This window comes from Alligator mississippiensis, chromosome 5, assembly GCF_030867095.1.
Source record: "Alligator mississippiensis isolate rAllMis1 chromosome 5, rAllMis1, whole genome shotgun sequence".
Classification (NCBI taxonomy): domain Eukaryota; kingdom Metazoa; phylum Chordata; order Crocodylia; family Alligatoridae; genus Alligator; species Alligator mississippiensis.
The window spans coordinates 19591602-19615675 of record NC_081828.1 but is presented as its reverse complement, the minus strand read 5'-3'; the positions used below and the strand labels follow the sequence as shown (position 1 = coordinate 19615675).

At 40.1% G+C, this 24074-nt stretch overlaps 1 protein-coding gene across 1 annotated transcript in view; it reads left to right on the top strand.

The window, feature by feature from the left end:
* The window catches only part of ANKRD13C (ankyrin repeat domain 13C), a 63509-nt gene that overhangs the window by 17417 nt on the left and 22018 nt on the right, over window positions 1–24074 (top strand). The window contains exons 3-8 of the mRNA XM_014593865.3: window positions 12974–13078; window positions 14150–14235; window positions 17714–17759; window positions 19753–19819; window positions 22019–22163; window positions 22805–22936. Of these exons, the coding sequence (XP_014449351.1) occupies window positions 12974–13078; window positions 14150–14235; window positions 17714–17759; window positions 19753–19819; window positions 22019–22163; window positions 22805–22936 (581 nt within the window). The remainder of the gene's footprint in view (window positions 1–12973; window positions 13079–14149; window positions 14236–17713; window positions 17760–19752; window positions 19820–22018; window positions 22164–22804; window positions 22937–24074) is intronic.

Sequence of the window (24074 nt, the reverse complement as noted above, 5' to 3'; positions counted from 1 at the left end):
TTAAACAGGCAGTTGGTCCCCCAGGAGGAAACAGGCACTGGGCCTGGAGGTACTGCAATACCAGGCCAGCACTTGGAAAGGCCCTAGCAAATTCCAGCACCCTCCCCTAATGCTAAAAAATTGATGGGAACCCACCACAAGGGTAGGTTAGTGAAGCCGATTTGAATAAGGTATATGATAGTGCCCACTGAGTGCAGTAGGGCCAAGTCTATTTCAAGTCACGATGAGCCATCCCTTTGAATACATTATGACTTCCTCTTCACTGCCATAGCTGAGCTGTGCTTTTCTTTCCGATTTTTCCAGTGATGCCTGTTTCTTCACCAGCCTTAAATGGCAAACCTCACTGATTAATTTTCTGTGTATAGAATCTAATTATTTGGGGGATCGTCTTAAATTCAGGGCTGTCTTAGATTCTTAGTTGTGAGCTAAAAATAGCAACATCAAAGATACAGACATCAATGTTAGAGGTAGAGAAAAGGTGGGTTGTGGTTTTAGTGTTGGTTTAATTTTGGATTTAGTTTATATGGCAGATGTGGATATAAAATAGAATAACTTTAAGGCAAATGGAACTGGAAGAATGGCCTGTAAAAGCAAGATATCTAAGTAGCTGCAGTCAGAGGCTATACTTGTAGAACCACTTCAGGAAACTGTGATCCAATATCTTAGAAGATTGTACAAATACAACCGAGGACAGGAAGTCCTAAGAGCCAACTTCCAAATAGGAAGTAGGACACTATATGTAGGGGCATGTCAAAGCTAGGTTTTATAGAAGTAGATTTGGACAGGAATAGCGACTGCTATTTTCCCTGTGTCTGCACAGATGCTCGAAGGAGAGAGAATTGATTAAGCAAACAGTATTTTAAACACTGGAAATGTTATGTATCCTTAATACCAAAGGAGAAAATTTTACTTAAAGCATAGTTCACCGAAAACTTGATTTTCAGAAACTGAAAAAGCAACCTGAGCACCACACTAACTAGGAAAGTCCTGAGATCATATCTTGTCTACTGACTTGTTAACCAGCTTTAAGTACTCTCTTGACAGTGTACCTAATCTTAACTTTCTAGTCTGAATAATACTACTGCTGAGTGTTGTAAAGTGTTTTGAGGATGAGGAAGTGCTATATAATCTCTTAAACTACACACAGCAGCAGACTCAAATAGCATTCCCTCCACTGATCAGGGATATGTGAACCGGGTGGTATCTTCCTATTTAAATGCTGCATTTGTGCAGATATGGAAACCTAGCATTATAACCATTGCTATTTATAGCAGTATTACATAATTCCTTGTTTAGCAGCTTGGAGAGGCATTGAGGTTCTGAATTGCTTCCCCCTCTGTGGTGAGGCTAGTCAAGAGGCCCTTGGAAAAGCACTGCACTAAACAGGTATACAAACCTGTTGTCAAACAAATGGCTAAAAAAGTCATTTCTGAAGTTATGTTCAGTATCTTGGCAAAAGCAAGGGACTGAGTCAGGCATACAGGAAAGCAAAAATTAATAAATGGGATGTCTGACAGTGCTGCTGCTGTGCCTACTTCAGGGTGCTGGACCAGAGCACCGCACTTCAAGATGGACATGGATGAGCTTGAGAGGGTACAAAGAAGGGCCACCTGTATGGTCAGGGGCATGGAGGATAGGCCCTACAAGGAGAGACTCCAGGAACTGTATCTGTTCAGCCTGAGTAAGAGAAAGCTAAGAGATGACTTGATAGCCATCTACAAGTAGGCGAACACCAAAATCTATCTAGGGGAGCAACTCTTCAGGAAGGCACCTCAAGTGAGCGTGAGAACCAATGGGCATAAGCTAATAAAGGGTAAATTCAGGCTAGATATAAGATGCACAACTCCTTCTGTGTAAGGGTCACCAGAATCTGGAACACACTCCTGGCAGAGGTGGTGCCATCACCTTTGTTGGAGGTGTTCAAGATGAGGCTGGACAGGCACCTTGTTGAGCTCATATGAGCCCAATAACTTCCTGCCCATGGCGGGGGACCAGACTTGATGATCTTGCAGGTCCCTTCCGGTTCTGTAATTCTCAGATTTTTATTTGGGGATGCTGAGAGAGACTACTGTGAGGGCCTTTAAGCTGCAGAAGAGCTCATTTCCCTGGAAAGCCAGGATCTTTTCTGTACACAAGAAAGTACTCATGGATGCCTATCCTCATGGTCATGGGTTGAGGAGGACCTCTGTTAGCAAGGATCTTGTGCTGCATCAAATATTGTTATAAATAAGCATCAGTAGATGTGAAGAGGTGGGTCTGTTTTTTGGGGTGTGGGTTCACTTTTGAGCCAGACGGCTGTTAATAGAACCATTTCAGAAAGATCTGACCTAGGAGTTTTTTTTGCCTTCCCCACTCTGTTGCTTACATGTGTTGTCAAAAAATGAGGACAGTGCTTTGGGCTTCAGCTCTAAAAACTTTTGCTCAAGAATTTTAGCATATACTCTATAAGGCAAAACTTCATGGCTCGGCATGGCATGTCTTAGACAAGAACCACTAAGTTGTAAAGAACTCGGATTTTTGCAGTAGCTTTGTACATGTCTGCAGGAGAAAAAGCAGTCTGGCTTGAATTCTGCTGTCTTTGCAACACATTGTGTGCCACAGCAACCTCATTAATTCCTACTTAATATAGTGATGCCTTTCCAGTTTTGCAACTTGGGGTGGGGAGTAGAGAGAACCATTTTACCGAGTAACATAATTGTATATCTTGCTGGTTTGTTAGTCTTGAACAGTCTCCTATGTTCGCTCTGATCTAGATTGCTGTGTGTAGTGGGAAACCACAGACGGACGGACAGACAGACAGACAGAGTTATTATCTTGCCTCCTGCAGATTTTTTAGACTTGTTCACCTACCCCATTCCAGAAAACATTGTCACTCATGTTTTACTTGCTTCTCCCTCCCCCCCACTTCACATTATGCCATGTCAAGTAATGTCATATGCTGCTAGATCCTCTTGTCCCCCAGTTCATGACAATGCAACAGAATTCCTAGGCACAACTGAAATAAGGTGGAATGTAACTTTCCAGGATCTCCTCACTGTTTCTATACTTTGAAGTATCCAAGCCTTCAAGGATAAAACTTTATCAACACCTGAGGAGGAGAAAGTACAGGACAAAACAGGATCTTTTGGAGACCACCTTGTAGCATGTTAGTGGCCCAAGATGGGTCAGAACTTGGGGATGGGTGTGATCTTTGCAGTGGAGAAAGATAAGCAGGTGGCCAGAAACACCATTAAGTGGAGCCTTGCTGTTTTCTTGGCATTTGATAGATTTCCTCTATTAAACGGTTTTAAGGGCAAAGACCAATAAAAATGGCTCTTTAGGGAAACGAAAGGCAAGCTGCTTCACTGGAGAGCATCCTTCTGCAGTTTTCCCACAGAGCATAACAGCCACGAGCAGTAGCATGTTCCAGTCAGATACTTGGACCCATAGACAATTCCGCTTGCAAGGACTTAGTTATCCAGGAAGCCTTTTTTCTCAAGAGTAAGAGTTAGCACAAAGAAGACTGAAACCTGCGTATCTGAGTTGTGATGATTGCTTCTATATGTGTATTTAGTTGGTATATTTTGCAGCTTTCACCACTACGTTTTCTCCTGGTGGTTGAGTTGGTTACTGTTCGCAGGTTTGCACAGTTTGCTTTGTATTTGTATTTTGTATTGTTCAATAAAGGCTGACATTGCTAGCAGGTAATTAAAATATCATAAAAACACATTTCTCATGCAAAATATATTGTGTCTTTAAGAAAATACTGCACAAAGCATTAAAAAAGATCAACCAGTTCATTATACAATGGACATACTCATGCCGGAGAGACCTTGCATGAAAACCGTCACATTTTCAGCCTCTACCTTCAAAGAGAAGGCATAAGACATCCTTGATCATGTGGTCCTGAGGGTTGCAGAAGGAGCCTCTTTGGTTGCTTACAACATTTTGAAAGTGTGCAGCTTTTCTTTCTTCCCCTCAAATGTTATTAAATGTTCTAGATTTAAAAAGCAGCTTAGATGAAAGGCAGGTATTGCTCACCAGCCTATAACCTTGTTATTAAAAGGTGTCTTCCTCCCTTTTAGTTCTGTAGTGCATAGTGCCATATTATCTTGCAGCTACATATTTAGGTGATAAACAATTTTAGTGTCCAGTAAAAGGACTTAGCCAGAAAAGCAGAGGATAAACTGGGTCTTCAATAATAGCAGGGGCAATCCCAGTAAGTACTACTAATATCCATGGTAGTCATGGGAGGAACTTTTGTTTATTAATTTTGTTCATGAAGCAAACAGTTTTGTCCTAATGATTCTAGTATTGTGGAAGTTTCCACACTAGCCTGGATTAATACTGAGAGATTACCATGGTGATTTCCTGTACTCTGAAATCTTGTGGAGAAATACCCTATTTTTTTTTTCTTTCTAAAACAGCAGCTTGGATCAAAGGCAGAGAACAGATGCATGGGTTTTGTTGATTGCCTTGGAGCATTTAACTGAAAGTATGTAACCCCCTCACATTACATATCCTCTTTCACATTGCCAGCAGATGATTTTCCCCCATGACCATCCATATATTCTTGATATGTCTGTGTATGGCATTGTGCTGGACCTGGCTTGTCAAAAAATAAGAATAAAAAGTGAATCATAGATTCATAGATGCTAGGGTTGGAAGGGACCTCAGCAAATCAAATGACCCCAGCCAGATGCCTATCCAGCCTTCTCTTAAAGACCCCCAGAGAGCACCACCTCCCTTGGAAGCTCATTCCATGAGGAAGTTTTTCCTGATGGAAAAACTTTTCAAGAGGAGGTTAGATGAGTATCTAGCTGGGGTCATTTAGACCCAGCACTCTTTCCTGCTTATACAGGGGGTCGGACTCGATGATCTATTGAGGTCCCTTCCGACCCTAACATCTATGAATCTATGATGTCTAGTCTAAATCTGCTCTCTGTTGGTTTGTGACCATTGTTCCTTGTTACCACAAGAGGTGCCCTGGTGAACGGAGCATCTCTGATCCCTTGCTGCATCCCCCTAATGAATTCGTAGGTGGTCACAAGATCACCTCTCAGCCTTCTGTTGCGGAGGCTGAAGAGGTCCAGGTCCCTCAGTCTCTCCTCACAGGGCTTGTCCTGTAAGCCCATAACCATATGAGTGGCCCTCCTGGACCCTTTCAACATCCTTCTTGAAGTATGGTGCTCAAAACTGGACGCAGTACTCCAACTGTGGTCTGACCAATGCTGCATAGAGGGGAAGTATCACCTCCTTGGATCTATTTGTCATGTATCTGCTGATTCATGATAAAGTGCGGTTAGCTTTGCTGATGATTTCGTCACACTGATGACTCATGTTCATCTTGGAGTCCACTGTAAATCCAAGATCCCTTTCCGCTTCTGTGCTGCTGAGAGAGTCACTTCCCAGCCAGTAGGTGTGCTGGATATTTTTGCACCCTAGGTGCAGCACTCTGCACTTGTCCTTGTTGTACTGTATCCTATTGTGTACTGCCCACTCTTCTAACCTGTCCAGGCCTGCCTGCAATCATTCCCTACCCTCTGGAGTGTGCACTTCACCCTACAATTTCTTATCATCTGCAAACTTGGACAGAGTATGCTTCAACCCACTTCCAAGTCACTGATGAAGATATTGAAGAGTACAGGTCCAAGGACTGAACCCTGCTGGACCCCACTACCCACATCCTTCCAAGTCTATACCAACCCATCTACTACCACTCTCTGGGTACAACTGCTAAGCCAGTTTGCCACCCACCGGACCATGTAAACATCTGTCACAGCCTCTTAATTTATTTATGAGAATAGGATGAGATACCATATCAAAGGCCTTGCTAAAGTCCAAGAAAACGACATCCACCTCTACTCCTGTGTCAAAGCATTTTGTGACCCTGTCATAAAACAAAACCAGATTGATCAGGCTTGATCTACCTGCCAAAAATCCATGCTGTTTTCCCTGCTGCATTATTTTTCCCACTGGACTCCCACAAATACGATCCTTCATAATCTTTTCAAAGACCTTTCCAAGGATGGAGGTGAGACTGACTGGCCTATAATTACTCAGATCCTCCTTCCTCCCCTTCTTGAAAATAGGAACCACGTTGGCCCTTTTCCAGTCCTCTGGGACCTGACCTGAGCACCACAAGCACTCAAACAGCCGTGCCAGTGGTTCTGCTATGACACCAGCCAATTCCTTCAGTACCCTTGGATGCAGCTCATCTGGGCCTGCTAACTTGAACTCATCCAGTCCATCCGAGTGACTCTGCACCAAGTCAGTGTCGACAGTTGGTACGCTGGTGTCCCTCTGCCCGTCTAAGAATGCATTAGGAGACTTAATCTTGAGCCTTGTTCAGGAATGCCGAGGCAAAAAACTACTTGAATAGCTCAGCCTTGTCCCCCCTGTCTATCACTAATTGCTCCTCCTTGTTCAGTAGGGGTCCTATGCTGCCCTGTGCTTTCTTTTTACTCCCTACATACCTAAAAAAAAAGACCTTTTGTTGTCTTTAATTTGTGTTGCCAGCCCCAGATCTGTAGTTGCTTTGGGTTTTCTAACTGCCTCCCTGCAACTATGGGCCAAGTAGGTATACTCCTCCTTGGTAGCTTCCCCCTGCTTCTACTGCCTATATGCCTTCTTTTTTGCCCTTAGGCTCCCCTGGATTTCCTTGTTTAGCCAAGGAAGTTTTTTAGCTCATTTCCCCCTTTTCCCTCATACTGGGATAGTCTCCCTCTGTGCCTGAAGGATCGCTTCCTTTAGGAAAGGCCACCCTTCCTGGACTCCCATCATGCCAATACTATTCTCCTGCAGTGCGTCATTGACTAGACTCCTAAGCACACTGAAGTTAGCCTTCCTAAAGTCAAGCACTTTCACCCTACTAGTTATCTTACCTCCCCTATGCCGTATGGTGAATTCGATTGATTGGTGGTCACTATCCCCAAGGTGACCATTAATCTGCAGCTTCCCTACTGGGCCCTCCCCCGTAGCCAACACCAAGTCCAGTAAGGCATTTCCCCTAGTGGGGACCATGTACCTCCTGCATTAGGTAAAGGTTCTGCGTGAACAGTTGGATTTGGCTGACTGCTCCTCCCAGCAGATGTCAGGGTATCATGAGAATCTGTGAGTTTGCCTTAAGTCCCAGAACTTTAGCTGGCTTTTAGCTATGTGTTCCAGAATGCTTGGAGTCTAGCAGTGGGACAAAACACTATGGGATATTTGCCCAGAATACACACTTAATTTAAACAAAGTCACCATTGTGTGTGAGATTATTTGACATGAAATAGAAAAAAGCTAGTTAAGTGAATACAATAGCAGAATCTGTTCTACAACAGTTAATGTTTAAAAGTTCAGTGTGAAATAACTCCCCTGCTCCAGATTTTTGGATCTTTTTTGCAGTTCCTTCCTTAGTCATATTCTACTTTTCATTTTTTTTTTGGCTTATGTACTTTACTCAGAAGCCCAGGCCTGGAAGCCTAAATGCCACCTTGGAGGTTCTTCTTTTGAATTTTTTTTAACTATTTGGATTTCTGTCCTTGCTTTGATGCAATGTATAACTTTCCTGCACATTTCATGAATCTGAGCATTTATAGACTGTGGATTGTAATCACTAAAGATTCTTACTTGTCTAAGTAAAATTGAAATTTCCATGGTGTCTGTGATGGCAAGGTGGCTGTCTTCCACTTCAATATATCCATCTCATTCAACATTTTTTTGCTAATGCACACTGGCATATTTTTTTTTCTTTCTGTCTTGGCTTTTACCACATCAGATTTACAAACAGTGAGATCAAGGTTTGAAATGGCCTTAAATCTTAGAACGTCTCACCATAATCTCTTCTAACATTAAGATATGTGCTTTTGAACATTCTGGTCAAACCCCTACAGTTTAGTAGTAATGTGTAACATCAAATTGTAACCCAAGGTTCTCTGATTGTAGAACTCACTCTTATGCACAAGCCTTTCTACAACTGTCACTGGAAAGAAAGATTTATTTCATTTTAATTCTGTAGGGATTTTTTTCATTTTAAGATTTATTGAAGGCTATATTATATTTAGGTTTTGCACAAGTAAGACTGTTACTGATATATCGATTTGGCTGGGACTGCCTTAGAATTAATAGTCTTTTAATCTCATATGCAGATATTGTGGTCTTTTGACATACTATATACATATAAAATATTCTAGCTTTCATTTTGACGTACTGAGCGTAAATTGTATAGAAATATCTACTGAAGGATAGCTTTCTTCATCTTTGCTGTGACACTATAAAAGGTAAATGACTTAGTTGAAACTGCAGGGAAGGATTAAAAAAAGAGGATATGATTGCAGGAGATGGACTTTGACTAGAATACATAGATGACAGAATTTTTTACACTTTTATTCAGTTTGTGTCCTTATATTTGTATCCCTTTACTGTGATGTGTGTGGGTGGCGATAAAGAATATCCTAGGATTTTTATGGACTTAAGTGGTCAGCGTTTCTGTTTCTGTCCCTCCCCTCCCACCCCCACTTGCCAAAAGAGAACACATTTATTAGCACTGTATCTGTCCTGTTTCCTGGTACTGTGCTTGAGCATTTGGTTTAGCACTAACACAATATGTGGTTTTCTCTTGAGTAATGTCCTGTAACACCTATGGCAGGAATTCCTCAGATGTTTTTCATCTGAGTATATACCCAGCCCATCCCAGATTAATTCAAGAAGTTTTATTAGGCTGCAGTTTGCTGGCATGGTTGTATAACAGGTACATGTGACTGGTCATTCTGCCTAACAAAATCAGGTGGTGAGGCTGTTTTTGTTTCTGGAAAGTGAGAAAGTGTCGAGTGGAAGATAGCTTGTTTAAAAAAGCTACTCAGAGTGCTATTCCTGACTTCATATGACATCATTTTCACCCCCCTGCAGGAAGAAGTGCAGGCTTCATCAGTTTTACTGGTAGTTAGGTAGACTACCAGTAACTTTGTCAGGCTGAGGCCAACATTGTTTTGTCATAAAGCACATATACATGGGCTGCTTCTGCAACATGCCTTCATTAAGAAACTGATGATTAGTAATGTGGTTGACCACGAATAGAATAGGGGTTCCTTGCACTACTGCAGGCATTGAGATCTGCTGTATTCTTTGCACTACTGTCTTGACAGTTTTGTGAGATTAATTTTTGTAATGCATAGTGGGATACCAACACTGCACTCAGCAAAATTTTTGAGCTCTGGATAATGTTCCTATAGTTCCCTTTTATATATGCTGTTATGTTCCTTGATCCTATAATTTTTACACCCTTTTAAAAGTTTCCACTGTGTCTCACTTGGCTTTTCATTTTCTGCCTCTTGCATTTGGAAACACAGATCCTGCACAGGTGAGAAAAAGTCTAATGCCTGTTTCAGACAGAGGCACTTGTAGCTTTCAAATTTTGTGGTGCTGTTTGTAGAGTCTGCTCTTGTTTCCTAGGTATAAGTTGTTTGTTATTGTAAACCACTGCAGCATTCTAGGTAGGGCAGGACATAAATCTAGGGTAACCATGATAATGATAATGGTCCATCTGTATCTGCAGAATTACAGTAACTACCTTAACAATCCACAGTTCCATGAAGGAAATGAGACATCCAAAGAGGCGGAGCAGATGACACAGACCAGGGGGCCAACTTGTGGTACATGTGCCACAAGTGGCATGAGCAGCCTGTGTGTGTGGCGTGTGGCAGACCATATAGGGGACAGGCAGCACAGTGGTAGGAAGCAGAAAGCAGAGCATCAGTGTGTGCAGAGGCAAGAGGATCAGAGTGGCACTGGGGGATGGTACAGGGCTAATTCGTGGCAGGTCCACCAAAAAGGTTGGTGCCCACTGACATAGTGCTAACAATACTGCAGTATTTACATGTTAGGTGACTGGAAGTAATGGGCTCGCCATACTGGTAGCACAATGAACAGGATGCATGTTCTAGTTCTGCCCTCTTTCTCTCTCCCTCATGCACACATGCATGCACACACTCTTTTCTATATATGTAAACTGAAAGTTAAGTAAGTGTGGGGAATATTTTGCTGACATTAATGTTATATGAGAATGTGCTGTTCCCATCTTTAGGAACATGGCACTTCTTGGCAATCTGCAAGTGAGAATCTCCCAACTGGCACATTAGTAGTATTGCATTGCAAACTCTCTAACTCTCATTTTGGGGGGGGGGACTCGGTTTACCCATTTCCTTTCTGGTTTATGAATCCGTAAACAGATACCTAGTCAGCAGCAAGGAACATCTTGGTAGGTTCAAGATGACTGTTTAATGAACTTTTGATAGGTTAAAATGATACTGGCTGTGCTTTATGACTGAACTGGATCTTTGTGATTGCTGCGTGTTTTATATAATATTTGTGAAGCAAAGGGAGAAGCGATACTGGCAAGGTGAAGGGAGAAAGTGGCAAAACTGCCTGCTGACTTAAAATGTCCAGGCACAAGGACATTACAAGTTCCCATTGAGGTGCTCTACAGCTGAGAAAAGTCTCAAAGTTCACTTTAACAGTGTGCTACAGTACCAGGGCTTTGTATCAAAGGTCCTCCCAAACGTAGCAGCCCATGGTGTGATGAAGGTATGTCAGCTTCTGTAGCCAGTGGCATATAAGGAATTGATGTATTTGGACTTATGGGTCCACTACAGGCTGCTTTTGGTATGAGCCTTAACCAAAAGCAAGATACCTTGATCAAAAGCAGAGCTGTAAGATTTCTTAACAACTCTGCCACCATGTCCTCTCCACTATGTGTAACTGTATTTGGAATGACTTGAAAATGCCTCTTTTGAATTTGGGAGGGGCGCAGATTTGGCCTGTGACATCTGTTTTCTTACTTTCAGTAAACATATTTTTGAAAATATAATATTATGGAGTGGTGAGAAATATATCAGTTTTTAATAAGCTGATGCTTATCAACACTTGTAAACGGTTATTTTAAAAAGAGAGTGTGAGTGGGGTTAAGATTGGGGTAGGCAAAATACGGCCCACGGACTGGATTTGGCTTGCCAGCTGATTAGATCCAGGCCACAAGCTGGCACCCATCAACTAGTTGTATCCCTGCAACTGGTGGTTGCCCCGCTGTGCTCTGCATGGGACTGATTCCAGCCCACTTCCACCTGGGGCAGCACGTGCTGCACTCCCAGCCTCCCCCACTAGGAGTGTGTGTCAGGGGTGTGGCAGACCAGATAGGGGACAGGCAAAAATTTTAGATTATTTTAGAGGACTTGGAAGACCCGTTCCGATCATCAAATACTACAAGACCAGAAAGTTGTTGGCAGTGTTTAGTTTCACAGGGCAAAGCAGAATGAAACCTCCTAAACTGCCACCACCATCTGTAGTCTAATACAGCACGGATGATTGGTTTTGGACTTGAGTGGTTCTATTTGAAAAGCAAAGCACTGCTTTTTTCACTATATTATGGCCTTGACCAGGCATTAACTAATAGTGGTGGAAATTTTTGAGACATTTCCACTGCTTGGAGCTCTCTCTCTGTGTGGCATGTTCAAAGCAGGCACGTGTAGCCTCTGGGAACAGGGCCTGTAACCCTGACCGGGCAGTCCCAGGAGACTTGCCACTGCAGTGAAATGCCCCTGCCTTGCCCTGCACTGCTATTGTCATGGCATCCCCACCCCCTTTCCCACCGCTGCCCTTACCACACTCCTTTGCGTCAGCCCAGAGGAGTACAAGGCACTATTCTCCTGCAGTAGAGAACCAAGAGAGTTCCCACCATGGAAGAATGCCTCCGAGTCATCTGATTGGTGAGATGTGGGGGCATTCTTCCGGGGCCGGAACCCTCTTGGAGCTGTGTGTGGCAACTGATGCTTTTCAGGCTGGGGAAAAAGGCAAGCTTTCAACTAATGGGCTTCCTGAAGGCCCAGGGAGCAACCCTCTGGCTGGAGAGTTTGCCTGTAAAGCTCTGTAGACATGGGGCTGGAGGAACATCTGTCCAGTCCAGCTCCCAGTCTGTTTCTACTGGAAGAAATTTCTTCTGGTAGAAATGAACATCTGCTCGTAGCTGCTTTCTTGTGAATGGACGTTGTAAATTTGTAAAAAAAAAACCAAAACAAAAAAACAAAAAAAAGTTTCTAACATACAACTTTTTAAGTTTGTCTGAAGTGTCTGAGATAAAACCAACAAGATGTGTGGTATAGCTCATCTCATTTTAAATCAAAGCTAAGTTTACAAATGTATTTTAACATGCTTAATTTCCTTGTGCTACTTAAAAAAAAAAAAAAAAGTCAATTCCCTCTCCTTTAACCAACTCTTAAGAAAAGGTTGTTGACTTTAAGACACATGTAGAATGGTATTACTCAGTGTAAAGCTGGGAAGTTTAATTTTCTGTCATCATTCAGATATTAATGGTCTCTTTCATAAAGAAAAATATAGTGGAGAAATCTGTTAAACCAGAGTATTTTGATACTTGTTGGGATAGTTAATAGTAGACAGTTTCACAATATAAGAGACAGTATTTTTAACTGTGCTGAACAAAATTGTGTCCTGGCAGTTCATAGGTAATGAAATGTATTCCAGTTCTTACTCATTTGTTCTCTTCTTGCATGCTAGGTACTCGGAGAGAATCTTGCTCTGTTTCAGTGACAGTAGCAAAAGATATGAAACTTGCAGATTTTGATGGCAGGAGATGTGATTTGTATTCATTAAATCAGATCTGTTTCTATGATCTTTAATACGTTGAAATCTAAACCAAAAGAAATCTATTTTCAGGTTCTAAAATGGCTGAAATTTTTAAAATAGGTTTGCAGACTCAGGTGTGGTGGGGTCCACATCAGGCCTTTGGCTTTATTTTTCCTGTATTCAAGTTTCAAACGTTGCCTCCTGCTAATCTGTTAAATATACCAGCTAGTTATCTACATAATAATATATAACACTTTCTTCACTATCTATCTTCTTTTAATTTAGTGTATAAATTATACCTTTACAGAAGAATTAAGGAACAGAAATTAACAGTTGTGTTTATGGTGAATGAATGTTACTGCTTGATCTGTTACAGAATGTGCCCACTTGCTTTTGGCCCACAATGCTCCAGTAAAGGTGAAAAATGCTCAGGGATGGAGCCCCCTTGCAGAAGCCATCAGCTATGGAGACAGACAAATGAGTAAGAAATTCAACTGTTTGGGTAATGTAAATTGAGGACCTATGTAGACTAGAAAAACAAGGTTTTTTTTCCTAATGTTACCTGCTACTTTGTTTGCTGCTTAAGGTTTCTTTGTAGGGCTTACAGCTGGTTACTTTTTTACAGTAGGTTTACTTTTTTAATGGTATTTTTGTGTCTGCTCTGGATATTTTGTGGTAGCTAGAAAGTTAACAAGTGTTGGTAATGCTTTTGCTCAACACGTCGATTTTCTAGCTTTGACTGAGCTAGAGTTGAAGTAAGCTAACTTTTTATTTAAAACCCGTTCACTAAGCGGGTTTAAGATTGAATTTGTAAGTGAATGTGAAAACTACAAACTGACATCCTGTAAAAAAAGAGTAAGTCAAATCAGATTGGCACTGTGAATCAACTACAATCTGCTGCTTTTTTAAAGATCTGTAGGACATTGTGGCACACTCTATATCAAGAACAGTTTCTACTTAAGATTTCTGTGTATAGATAAACTTAATTTCTAGCCCCTAGCATTGGGATATTACTTTTATCTTTGTTGGTTCTCTGCTACAAGTTGGACCATAAGTCATAAGAAAGTGTCAAGCGAGTTATACTGCTCACACGTAAAAGAACAAAGATAAAAATTATCCCGATGCCACTCTTTAGTAGATGGAGGTTAGATGGTTCCTTGGTTTTATTACTTGTCATAATACACAACTTAGTATTTTGCTACTAGTCTATAATGTATTAACAGTAATTCAAATACCAGGGGTATTTCACTTCTGAGGTATTGCTTCAATGATAGTTAATATTAACTTCATTGATAAAAGATAATATTAGAACTATTAGCATAAACTTATGTTATAAAACAATAGTGTTACCACAGTTTTTTTGATAATATGATTCCATTACAGTTATGCATAACTATTAGTTAATTTTTTAATTCCTGTTCTCTCTGGTAAAAATGACTAACATTTGTCTAAATTTTTCAGTAAATGAAAAGCTCTGCAAAATGACAGTCTTTCCTCCAAAGAATTCACAAATTAAGTCAAGTCCTTTAGTTGACAGTATGTTTCCATATAGTTACAGCACTTCTAAGGAAGCTTAAGCAGCAGTCCAGGGAAAGCGTCGAAGAAAAGCGACCTCGATTATTAAAAGCCCTAAAAGAGGTAAGCTTAAAGACATTTTGTTGATAAATTATTTTTCTTGAAGGTGCCTACACAAAGCTCTGAAGTTCTTTAACAGAATGCATTTTGAACCAGGAACAATAAATATATTCACTTAACCTGCTGGTGGGACAAAGGAGTCAGAGTTCAGTCACCATTTGGCTGGGCAGATGATGTTTTAGTGAGGATTCACTGTATTAACCTAAATCCAAGATAAGTCTGAATTTAAAACACCCCCCAATAATTAGTTTCAATATATAGAAACATTCTAAATTCGTTATAATTTTCTGTGTATAGATTAATTATTGGTGGGTCATCTTAAATTCATTCTTCCTCCCTCCCCCCCTCCAACTGCAGTGGGGAAAACAGTGGTAGGGGGGCAGGTGGTAGCACAGCCTTATCCTTGTTCCTTGTCCCCCACCACTTGTAAAACTGCTGCCTCTCCTTTCACCCCCCCAACTGCCTGCATCCCTTCTCAGCTTCTGCCCTCCTACAGTCACTGCCTTCCCTGACCCCTAGCTATTGACCCTCTGGCTCTATCCCTGCTCCAAGGGGCAACAGCTCCAGCTGGGCACTAAAGCCAGAGCCTGGGTTGGAGCTGTTGCTGCCACTGCAGTAGCTGCTACCTGCCCCTGGCTGGAGTGCTGCTAGAGCCAGAGTTGGAGGGTAAGGGATGGGGAGGGGTAGAGGCTGTGGAGGGGGCAGGCAGCAGGGGGCACAAGGTCGGGGACAGAGAAGGGTGTGTGTGTGTGTGTGGGGGGGGGGAATGGGGGGTGTATAGGCATTAGCTACTAATGCTCATGCCAGAGTCATAGTTGGAGTCAGAGCTGCAGCAGCCACCCATGCATGTCCTCCCTGTCTGTCCATCCATCTTCCACACCACCAGCTTGTACTCACAAGGGGCCATTTTCTCCACTTTAAATGGGGATGAAAACCCTCATCTTGGATTCAGGTAAATACAGTATATTCTATCCTGGAATAAAAATTATATGTTCTTTACTTCTTTTGAAATAAGCTAAATGTCAATTTTATGTTAACGTTAAAGTGCCATTTGGTTTATCAATAAAAGGGATTAACATTATCTTTAATTTGACATGGTGCCCTATGCTAGTGATTGATTGCAATATCAGTTTGTACCCAAGGAGTTATTCTCAATTTGACAGAGTCCAGCGTGGTTTAGCATCTATTTTTTTTTTTTTACTATGTGTAACACCGGTTGCAAAACTGCTATTCCTTATTGCTGGTAACTTGGTCACATGCTCATTATTTCCAGCTGTCATGGTACAGTAAAAGCCGTGTTAATCGGCATTTTACTAACCAGAATAATCTATTAACTGGAATTTTCAATATCCCCTAATACAAATCCTCACTTTAGCAAACAGAATCTTTGCCGAGTCTATTCGGCACACGCATCAAATATTTATGTTTACATTAGTTACTGATGCTGCCGATGAAGGGCTCGCAGCAGTCTCTCTTAGTTGATATCCACATAGGTGGAGGGAGAGAAAAAATTTGGAGGGGGCTGAGTGGAGTAGGGCAGGCTGCCAGTGAGGGCTGGGGCCAGGGCAATGCCGGGCTCTTTGAGGTGGCCGTGCTGCTCTTCTGTCTTCCTTGATAGGTATAACTCTCAGATTACTGGAATTTTTAGATCACTGGCACCTACCCCTTACCCCACTCATGCCAGATAACAAAGCTTTTACTGTACTACAGTTACACAGCAAGTATTTCTTAATATTTTAGGATGCAAGTAATAGATATGATTGCCACACCAAAACTGTGATTGCAGTTTGAACAAAAGACAGAAAATACTGAACAGAAGTGCTGGTTCACATGTGACAGCTTCATTAAGAAATGACCCATGTTGTGAAATTGTTTGATCCCCTGATCTAGTTTTATTGGGTCACAATCTCATAATTTTGTTTTGTAGAACCCTGTCTCTGAGAAGGAGAAAAAGGAGTTCATTTTGGTTTTATGCCCAGTTAATTCCATGCATTGTACTGAAGCTGCCAAGAAAGTGCCAACTAGTTCCTCTCTAACTTGCAAAAAATTTATAGATAATTCTTCTCTTTCATCTTAGGGGAGGCAGTTTAGAGAATGACTCTCTTAATTGGACTCTGACATAGGAGCCTTTAGGATACAAAGGTTCCTCAACTATAGAATCTGTAATAGAAAACATAGTTTACATAAAAAGGAGCTTTTCTTCTGGGGGATTTCAGTGATGATGCCAATGTTTTCAAACAACGGGCATCCACCCTAATTGTATGAAATCTTAGTCTTCCTCTTAGATAACTGTTTCCTTCACACAAAGTGTGAAGGCTTTTTCTGAGTAGTGCAAACTCTTTTGTTCATATATCAGTCTTATCACAAGATACTATCTCTTTCTCTTCTGTCCTCCTTTCTGTCAGTTTTTCTTCCCCCAGCAGACAGAAACTGCCCAGTTTCAAATTGCTTCCACGAGCTGTTGTGAGAGCACTAGCTCTTCTAAAATACCCAAGGTGCTTTCAGTTTTCTGAGTGAATGATGTAAAAAAGTTTCAAAACTGTGGGGGATGAAATTAGGGTATTCCACTTCTATATAAATTGTAAATATATATTACTGAAATTTTCAGTGAGATAAGATTTTAACATTTTATATTAATTACACTTTTCTGCAGGAAGTAACAACATATAAGGAGATTTTCCAATATTTATATTTTATGTATTACTGATCCCTGAAAAATAGAAATGAGATTCCCTATAGAACTATATGGAGGTAGGTGGCCGCATAGGGTTAGTGAAGTAGTTCTAGCATTTCTCCTCTATGCTGAGACATGGTCTTCCTGGGAATTAATATCTGTCCTTCTTATATTGATATTAGAAATTGATAAATACTTCAGTTTGTTTTACAAAAATGAATACATTTAGTTTTCTTATGCCTCATTCAGATTTGGCAGAAAGCAAAATCAGTAAGAGTTGGGAGGTATATGTGTGTTAAAGAGTGAATTTTATGAACATATTAAAATATTTCCAGAAAGCAAAATATGAACTTTTAAATGTAGCTGAGACTTGACTTTACATTGCAATAATCTGATCAGAGAACAAACAGTACCACCTGGCTGGTACGTGTTCAATCAAAGCTAAGCAACACAGCTTGAATTTTTAGTGTTTGCTATTTACAGTCAATTGCTTTTGCCTAGTCTGCAGCTTGAGTTGTTGAAGTAACTTCAAATAAAAAAATAAATGATATGCTTGTAATCAGCAATACACCAGTACACAAAGTGAAAGAAACAAATGCATCATGTTATTCACTCTGATCTAGATTCAGAAATATTCATTTTAGTATGCCTGAGAAGCTAATATTAGAGGAAGGACTAGATCTCTTATTTGGTTATATATGCTTTTATTTAGCTTAGAAATTTTCTTTTTTTCCATGTCTTCCATAAAAGCTAACACTTGTCAGTTTGGCTAATATTCACTAATGATATATTCATATGTCTTCTCAGCTAGGTGACTTCTATCTAGAACTTCACTGGGATTTTCAAAGTTGGGGTAAGAATTATGCTATCTTTGCTATAAATAGTTATAAAGGAGTAGAATCTGTAATATCCCTTTCAATCACCAGTATGTTGTGGGGGGAGGGGGAGATCCCCTGAGGGTTCAAACTTTTACATCTTTGCAGAATCTAAATCTAGTGTGTGTATTGGAGTGTTAAAAGGTCTGGTAGTACACTGAAGAATTTTGTTCCCATTTGATCATATTTGGAGCTTGATTCCCCTCCCTAAAGTAGGTGAGAACAAATTGTACTAGTGACACCAGAGAAGGCTGCGGCGGGAGCAAGGAAATCTAAATCTTTAAAAACAGTTCAATCTAATCTGGGACTTACACTAATATATTTCAGTCATTATGATTATTATATATTGCTACAAGGCAGAGTTAAAGTGGTTCATGCACCCTAACTTCAGCATGTTTTGATTTCTTAAATTTCATTTTGACTCCAAATTTTCTGGGTTCATAAAGTTGGCTTTGGGTTAATTAAAGCATCCCTCCAATTTGCATTTTATGGTCTTAATTCTATTTTAACATTGTCTTCATCTAGCAACATAACTAGAACCAGGTCTGTATCTGTTTATATAGTCACAGCATTTATACTGTACCTTGCATTAAATTAATTTTTTACAATTATTTATAAATTTAACTGCAATTCTGTGATTTTTTTTTTGGTCAGAACTGAGAAGCTATCCTTATGCCCTGTAGAAGAACCATTTAAATAGCAAGAATATTTTGTGTTTAATGCTGGCCATATTTCATAGATTTTCATAGACATTAGGGCTGGAAGGGACCTCGGAAGATCGAGTCCAGCCCCCCGCCCAAAGGGCAGGACGTCAGCTGGGGTCATAGGATCCCAGCAAGATAAGCATCCAGTTTCATCTTGAAGGTGTTCAATGAAGGCGCTTGAACAACCTCCGGCGGCAGGCTGTTCCAGACCTTGGGGGCTCGGACAGTAAAGAAATTCTTCCTTATGTCCAGCCTGAAACGATCTTGTAGTAGTTTGTGACCATTCGTCCTCGTCATCCCTTGGGGCGCTCTGGTGAACAAACGTTCCCCTAGATACTGGTGATCACCCCTGATAAACTTGTAGGTGGCCATCAGATCACCCCTGAGCCTGCGCTTTTCCAGGCTAAAGAGCCCCAGGGCTCTCAGCCTGTCATCGTAGGGTCTGCTTCCCTGACCTCTGATCATGCGCGTGGCTCTTCTCTGGACTCTCTCAAGCTTCTCCACATCCTTTTTGAATTGTGGAGCCCAAAACTGGACGCAGTACTCCAGCTGCGGCCTCACTAAGGCCGAGTACAGGGGGAGAATGACGTCCCGGGATTTGCTTGAGAAGCATCTATGGATGCAAGCCAGCGTTTTGGTCGCTTTACTAGCCGCAGCATCGCATTGCAGGCTCATGTTCATCTTGTGGTCAATGACGACCCCCAAGTCTCTTTCTTCCATAGTGCTAACCAACATAGCACTGCTGAGCCTATAAGGATGCTGCGGGTTTTTTTTCCCAAGGTGGAGAACCTTGCATTTTGTGTCTGAATTAACTTTTTAGAAATCTTGAATTAGTATGATTGAATCTGGAGTTCAGTATTTTATATAATGAAACAAAAATATCCCAAATATCAAGTTTAATTTGCTCAGAAAGCTTTCATTTTATTACATTGAAATGGCTTTAATCAGCTATTAGATAAAAGTGCCCCACTAAAGTGCCTGATCTATACAGGGGAAACTCCAAGATTAAAGAAGCCACTGCACAGTGCACTTCTGGCACAAATTCCAGTAATCCCTAATTATAGGTTACACTTTTTCCCTGCATTTACACTTTTATTGCAAATGTAACTTATGAAAAGTATAATTTTCTGTTTACAGTACAGCAATACCTAATACCTAAGGCAAGTGAACCGCTTAGTATTTTATTAAACGGATATTGCTGAGGTAGTCTGTGCAGTATCTGGCTATATTTCTGTTTTAATCACTGTTTTTTCTTTTACAAATGCAGTGCCTTTACTTTCCCGAATTCTGCCTTCCGATGCGTGTAAAATATATAAACAAGGTATAAATATCAGGTAAGTATTGACTTGTAACAACTGTATCCTTGTTAAGTTACAGCAAAATGGGTATTATTGGAAACAGTAAATTCTGACAGCACAGACAAAATACCAGTTCAGTTTGAAGGCCATAGATAACCACACCAGTTCTTAGAGTTTGGTGAAACAGTGGGCTTTCATGGTGTCTTTATTTTCCTCCCCTTTTCTGAAGAGTTTAAATAGCATATTTTTCAATTATTGATTTTTTTTTTCTTTCCTTTTGGTCTTTTTCAAATCTCTGATTTCGTTTAATAGCGTAGAATGTCTGATTTTGTTTAGTAGTGTAGTGCATAGGTGCACATCAGCATTCCAAATACTTACATGGCTAGTTGTGAAAATTTTTAGATACCTTTAAAACAAATATTGTCATGTTTAAGTAATGCTTAAATTTTAGGGGAGTTTAAGAAGAAATGTTTATTTAAAAAAAATTAATGCCTAGAAGGATTAAGATATTGCTGTTTACTGTATTGAGGAGAACTTAATATCTATGGGGCATAATTGGGAGTATTACCCTTTTCTAATATCCTCAAATCTAAATGCTTGTATGATTCAGCACAGTAAAATCCTCGAAAAGCAACCCATGGAGTCTTTGGAATAAATGTTTTTTTTCTAATATTCTTTTTCACTAGAATGCAGCTTTCTGTTCTTGTAAGTGTTAAAGTTTTTCTTAGAAGTTGGCTTAGATAATGTTATTACTTAATGGGTGTGACAACTGTACATACTTCTCAAAAGTAACCGAGCAGAAATAAATAACTTAAATTCAGTTACATGGAGAATAATTATATTTATTTCTTACTGAATCAGTTTTGGGGATTTGAAGCAAATATATTCATTTTTATCTGACTGTACTTGCCTGCCATGATATTTCACTGAAATATGTAAACTGAATTATTTTTAATATTAAAATTTAAGTTGATATTGTTCAGAAATGTAGCTGTACCATAATTATGCTGTTGTAAGAATGTTAATGTAATTTTGCAGGGAACAAAAGGGAAAAGGAGGAAGAATAAATTCAACACACGTCATGTTTTCTTGGCTTTTTCCACCTCAGCTCTTTAATTAGCTGAGATTAGCTTTTGTTGGATTCAAGTGTCTATTCTGCTTAAGCTCCAAAATCAAGAAAATCAGGTTAATAAATAATTCAGAGGATTTATTCTGTAGAAACTGCTTCTCCCTTTAAAGCTTTTAACAGAGAAGAATGTTCTGACTTCTTGGGTCAGATTTCTCTGTGATAAGTCCAAGTCGGTTCTGTGCACATGCACCACTTGCCTTGATGGGAATGTGGAAATGAATATAAATCTAAATAGCCCCATGTTTGTTTTCTAGAATGAAAGTTTAATACATGTATAACTGCCTTAAAAATATTTTTTTAAGAATTACAGTTGTAACTGTACTAAACAAATGTAATTGCATTTGTATGCATCATTTACAAGCAGTTTGTATAAGAAATAGTTATTTTGGAGGCTGATCAAAGGAATTCTGTTAGGTATGTGTAGGGAGGAGACTTGACAGGTTAGTGTTTAATATGCCTATGCTGCTGAAAGTATAAAAACATATTAAAAATGCTGAGAGTAAAACTGACTAAAGCAAAACTCAGTCTTGGTCCTTTTCTTAATTTAGTTCAAATCCAGATATGATTAGTTCCCACTGATTTCAGTAAATGTGAACTTGTAATCCTACTTGTAAAGTAGGATTGCGTGTTCAGCGATCCTTGCTTGCTTTTAGTAATATATACCAGCTATGCCACTTGTTTAGACCGATTCCTAGTATATTTGCAGGCCATAGAAAATGAGTCTGATTCCTGATGGCCAACAATTATGAAGTCAAAATGATGAAGTGGCAAGTCATCTTTTAAATTTGTATTTGTAATTCCATTGTGTTAACTCTATGTGACAAGGGGGAAGCATTATATTTTAGCATGAAAATAATATCAACATATCCTGAAATATATTTGTAAAATGGGACTGAGTAGAATTGAATCCTATTCATTTTTAGTGGCAATAGTCAATAATTGTCTTAGCCAATATGCATTTATGTAATACGATTGTGTAATACGTTTACTGTATGTGCTGATTGGAAAAAATAGCATTTTGCTTGATAAAAGAACTCATTCATGTATTTTAATATTTCTGGATAACTTTTTTTTAAAGGTACTTTACCATTGGTTTGTTTCCACAGGCTTGACACAACTCTAATAGACTTTACTGACATGAAGTGCCAACGAGGGGATTTAAGCTTCATTTTTAATGGTGATGCAGCACCCTCTGAATCTTTTGTAGTTTTAGACAATGAACAAAAAGTTTACCAGCGAATACATCATGAGGTGAGAAGCTACATGTATGTAAAGACTAACTATAGTGAATGAGTTCCTAGTCATAAAATGTGCATTCTAATAAAAAGTCAGCTTCTGTGTATATTGGGTCAAATAATATATGGCAATGTGGTCAAGCAAGGCAATTGCTTGCCTGAATACAGACTCCTAATGAGGGGGAAAAAACAAAACAAATTTTTTTTTTTACTTTCTTCTGTCTTTCTTCATAGAAATGGGATTTTTTTACCAGAATTGTAAGCAATTCCTTACCTCAGAGCTGAAAGTTAACAATGAATGCTGTTTCTTTACCTTGCAAACTTTTTGAGTTTATGTTTCCATTGGTATAGGGGAGGATACTAAACTGTCTTTCAAAGGATACCGAACTATTTGAGAATAGTACAATCAATTATCAGCACATTTGCTGGCAGAGTTTCAGACATGTGTCTCTTTCCATAATACCAACTGTATAAGGCATACTGATGCTAATACTGTATAACCTTCTTTAATGATTCTAATATGGTAGCTTCCAGTAATGGTTAGTTCTTGAAACTTTTTTTAATTTGATAGGGAGGAAAAAATAATCAATTAAAGAATAAGAGATGTACTTCTGTAGTCTGGTATTTCAGTGTTCAGGGTTTTTTATTTTCTTTTAGGAATCTGAGATGGAAACGGAAGAAGAAGTTGACATTTTAATGAGCAGTGATATTTATTCAGCAACATTATCAACCAAATCAATTACCTTCACACGTGCCCAAACAGGATGGCTTTTCAGAGAAGATAAAACGGTAAATCTGCAACAAACTTTTCTTTTGTGACTGTTGAAAAATAGAATTTATAGAAAGCCAAGAAGAGAAAAGAGTGTTTATGTGTCTTTAACATTTAATATGTTAAATCTCATGTCTCCCAAGTGGTAAACCTGGAGTTGAGAGGGACTTTCAAGGTGATGGCTGAAGAAGAGACTCAGAAATTGCCAGATAGTAGAATCAGCATGAGGCAGAACAGAAAAGGGATTTTTAGAGTTTTGTTGAGCAAAGACAAAATTGAACCCCAAATGCTGTAGCCTGGGAATCTAGGAAATAATAAAAGAGTTAAAAAACTGAAGTAGGAATAGGGAAGAGGTAAATTCATGGAGTTTGGCTAATAAGGATTTCAGGTTGGTGGTATTATTTAAACATGTTTCTACATCTCCAGCGGAGTCAGTGCTTGGGTACCTACTAAAAAGATTAGATTCATAGATTCATAGATGTTAGGGTCGGAAGGGACCTCAATAGATCATCGAGTCCGACCCCCTGCATAAGCAGGAAAGAGTGCTGGGTCTAGATGACCCCAGCTAGATGCTCATCTAACCTCCTCTTGAAGACCCCCAGGGTAGGGGAGAGCACCACCTCCCTTGGGAGCCCGTTCCAGACCCTGGCCACTCGAACTGTGAAGAAGTTCTTCCTAATGTCCAATCTAAATCTGCTCTCTGCTAGCTTGTGGCCATTATTTCTTGTAACCCCCGGGGGCGCCTTGGTGAATAAATACTCACCAGTTCCCTTCTGTGCCCCCGTGATGAACTTATAGGCAGCCACAAGGTCGCCTCTCAACCTTCTCTTGCAGAGGCTGAAAAGATCCAGTTTCTCTAGTCTCTCCTCGTAGGGCTTGGTCTGCAGGCCCTTAACCATATGAGTGGCCCTTCTCTGGACCCTCTCCAGGTTATCCGCATCCCTCTTGAATTGCGGCGCCCAGAATTGCACGCAGTACTCCAACTGCGGTCTGACCAGCGCCCGATAGAGGGGAAGTATCACCTCCTTGGACCTATTCGTCATGCATCTGCTGATGCACGATAAAGTGCCATTGGCTTTTCTGATGGCTTCGTCACACTGCCGGCTCATGTTCAACTTGGAGTCCACTAGGACTCCAAGATCCCTTTCCACCTCTGTG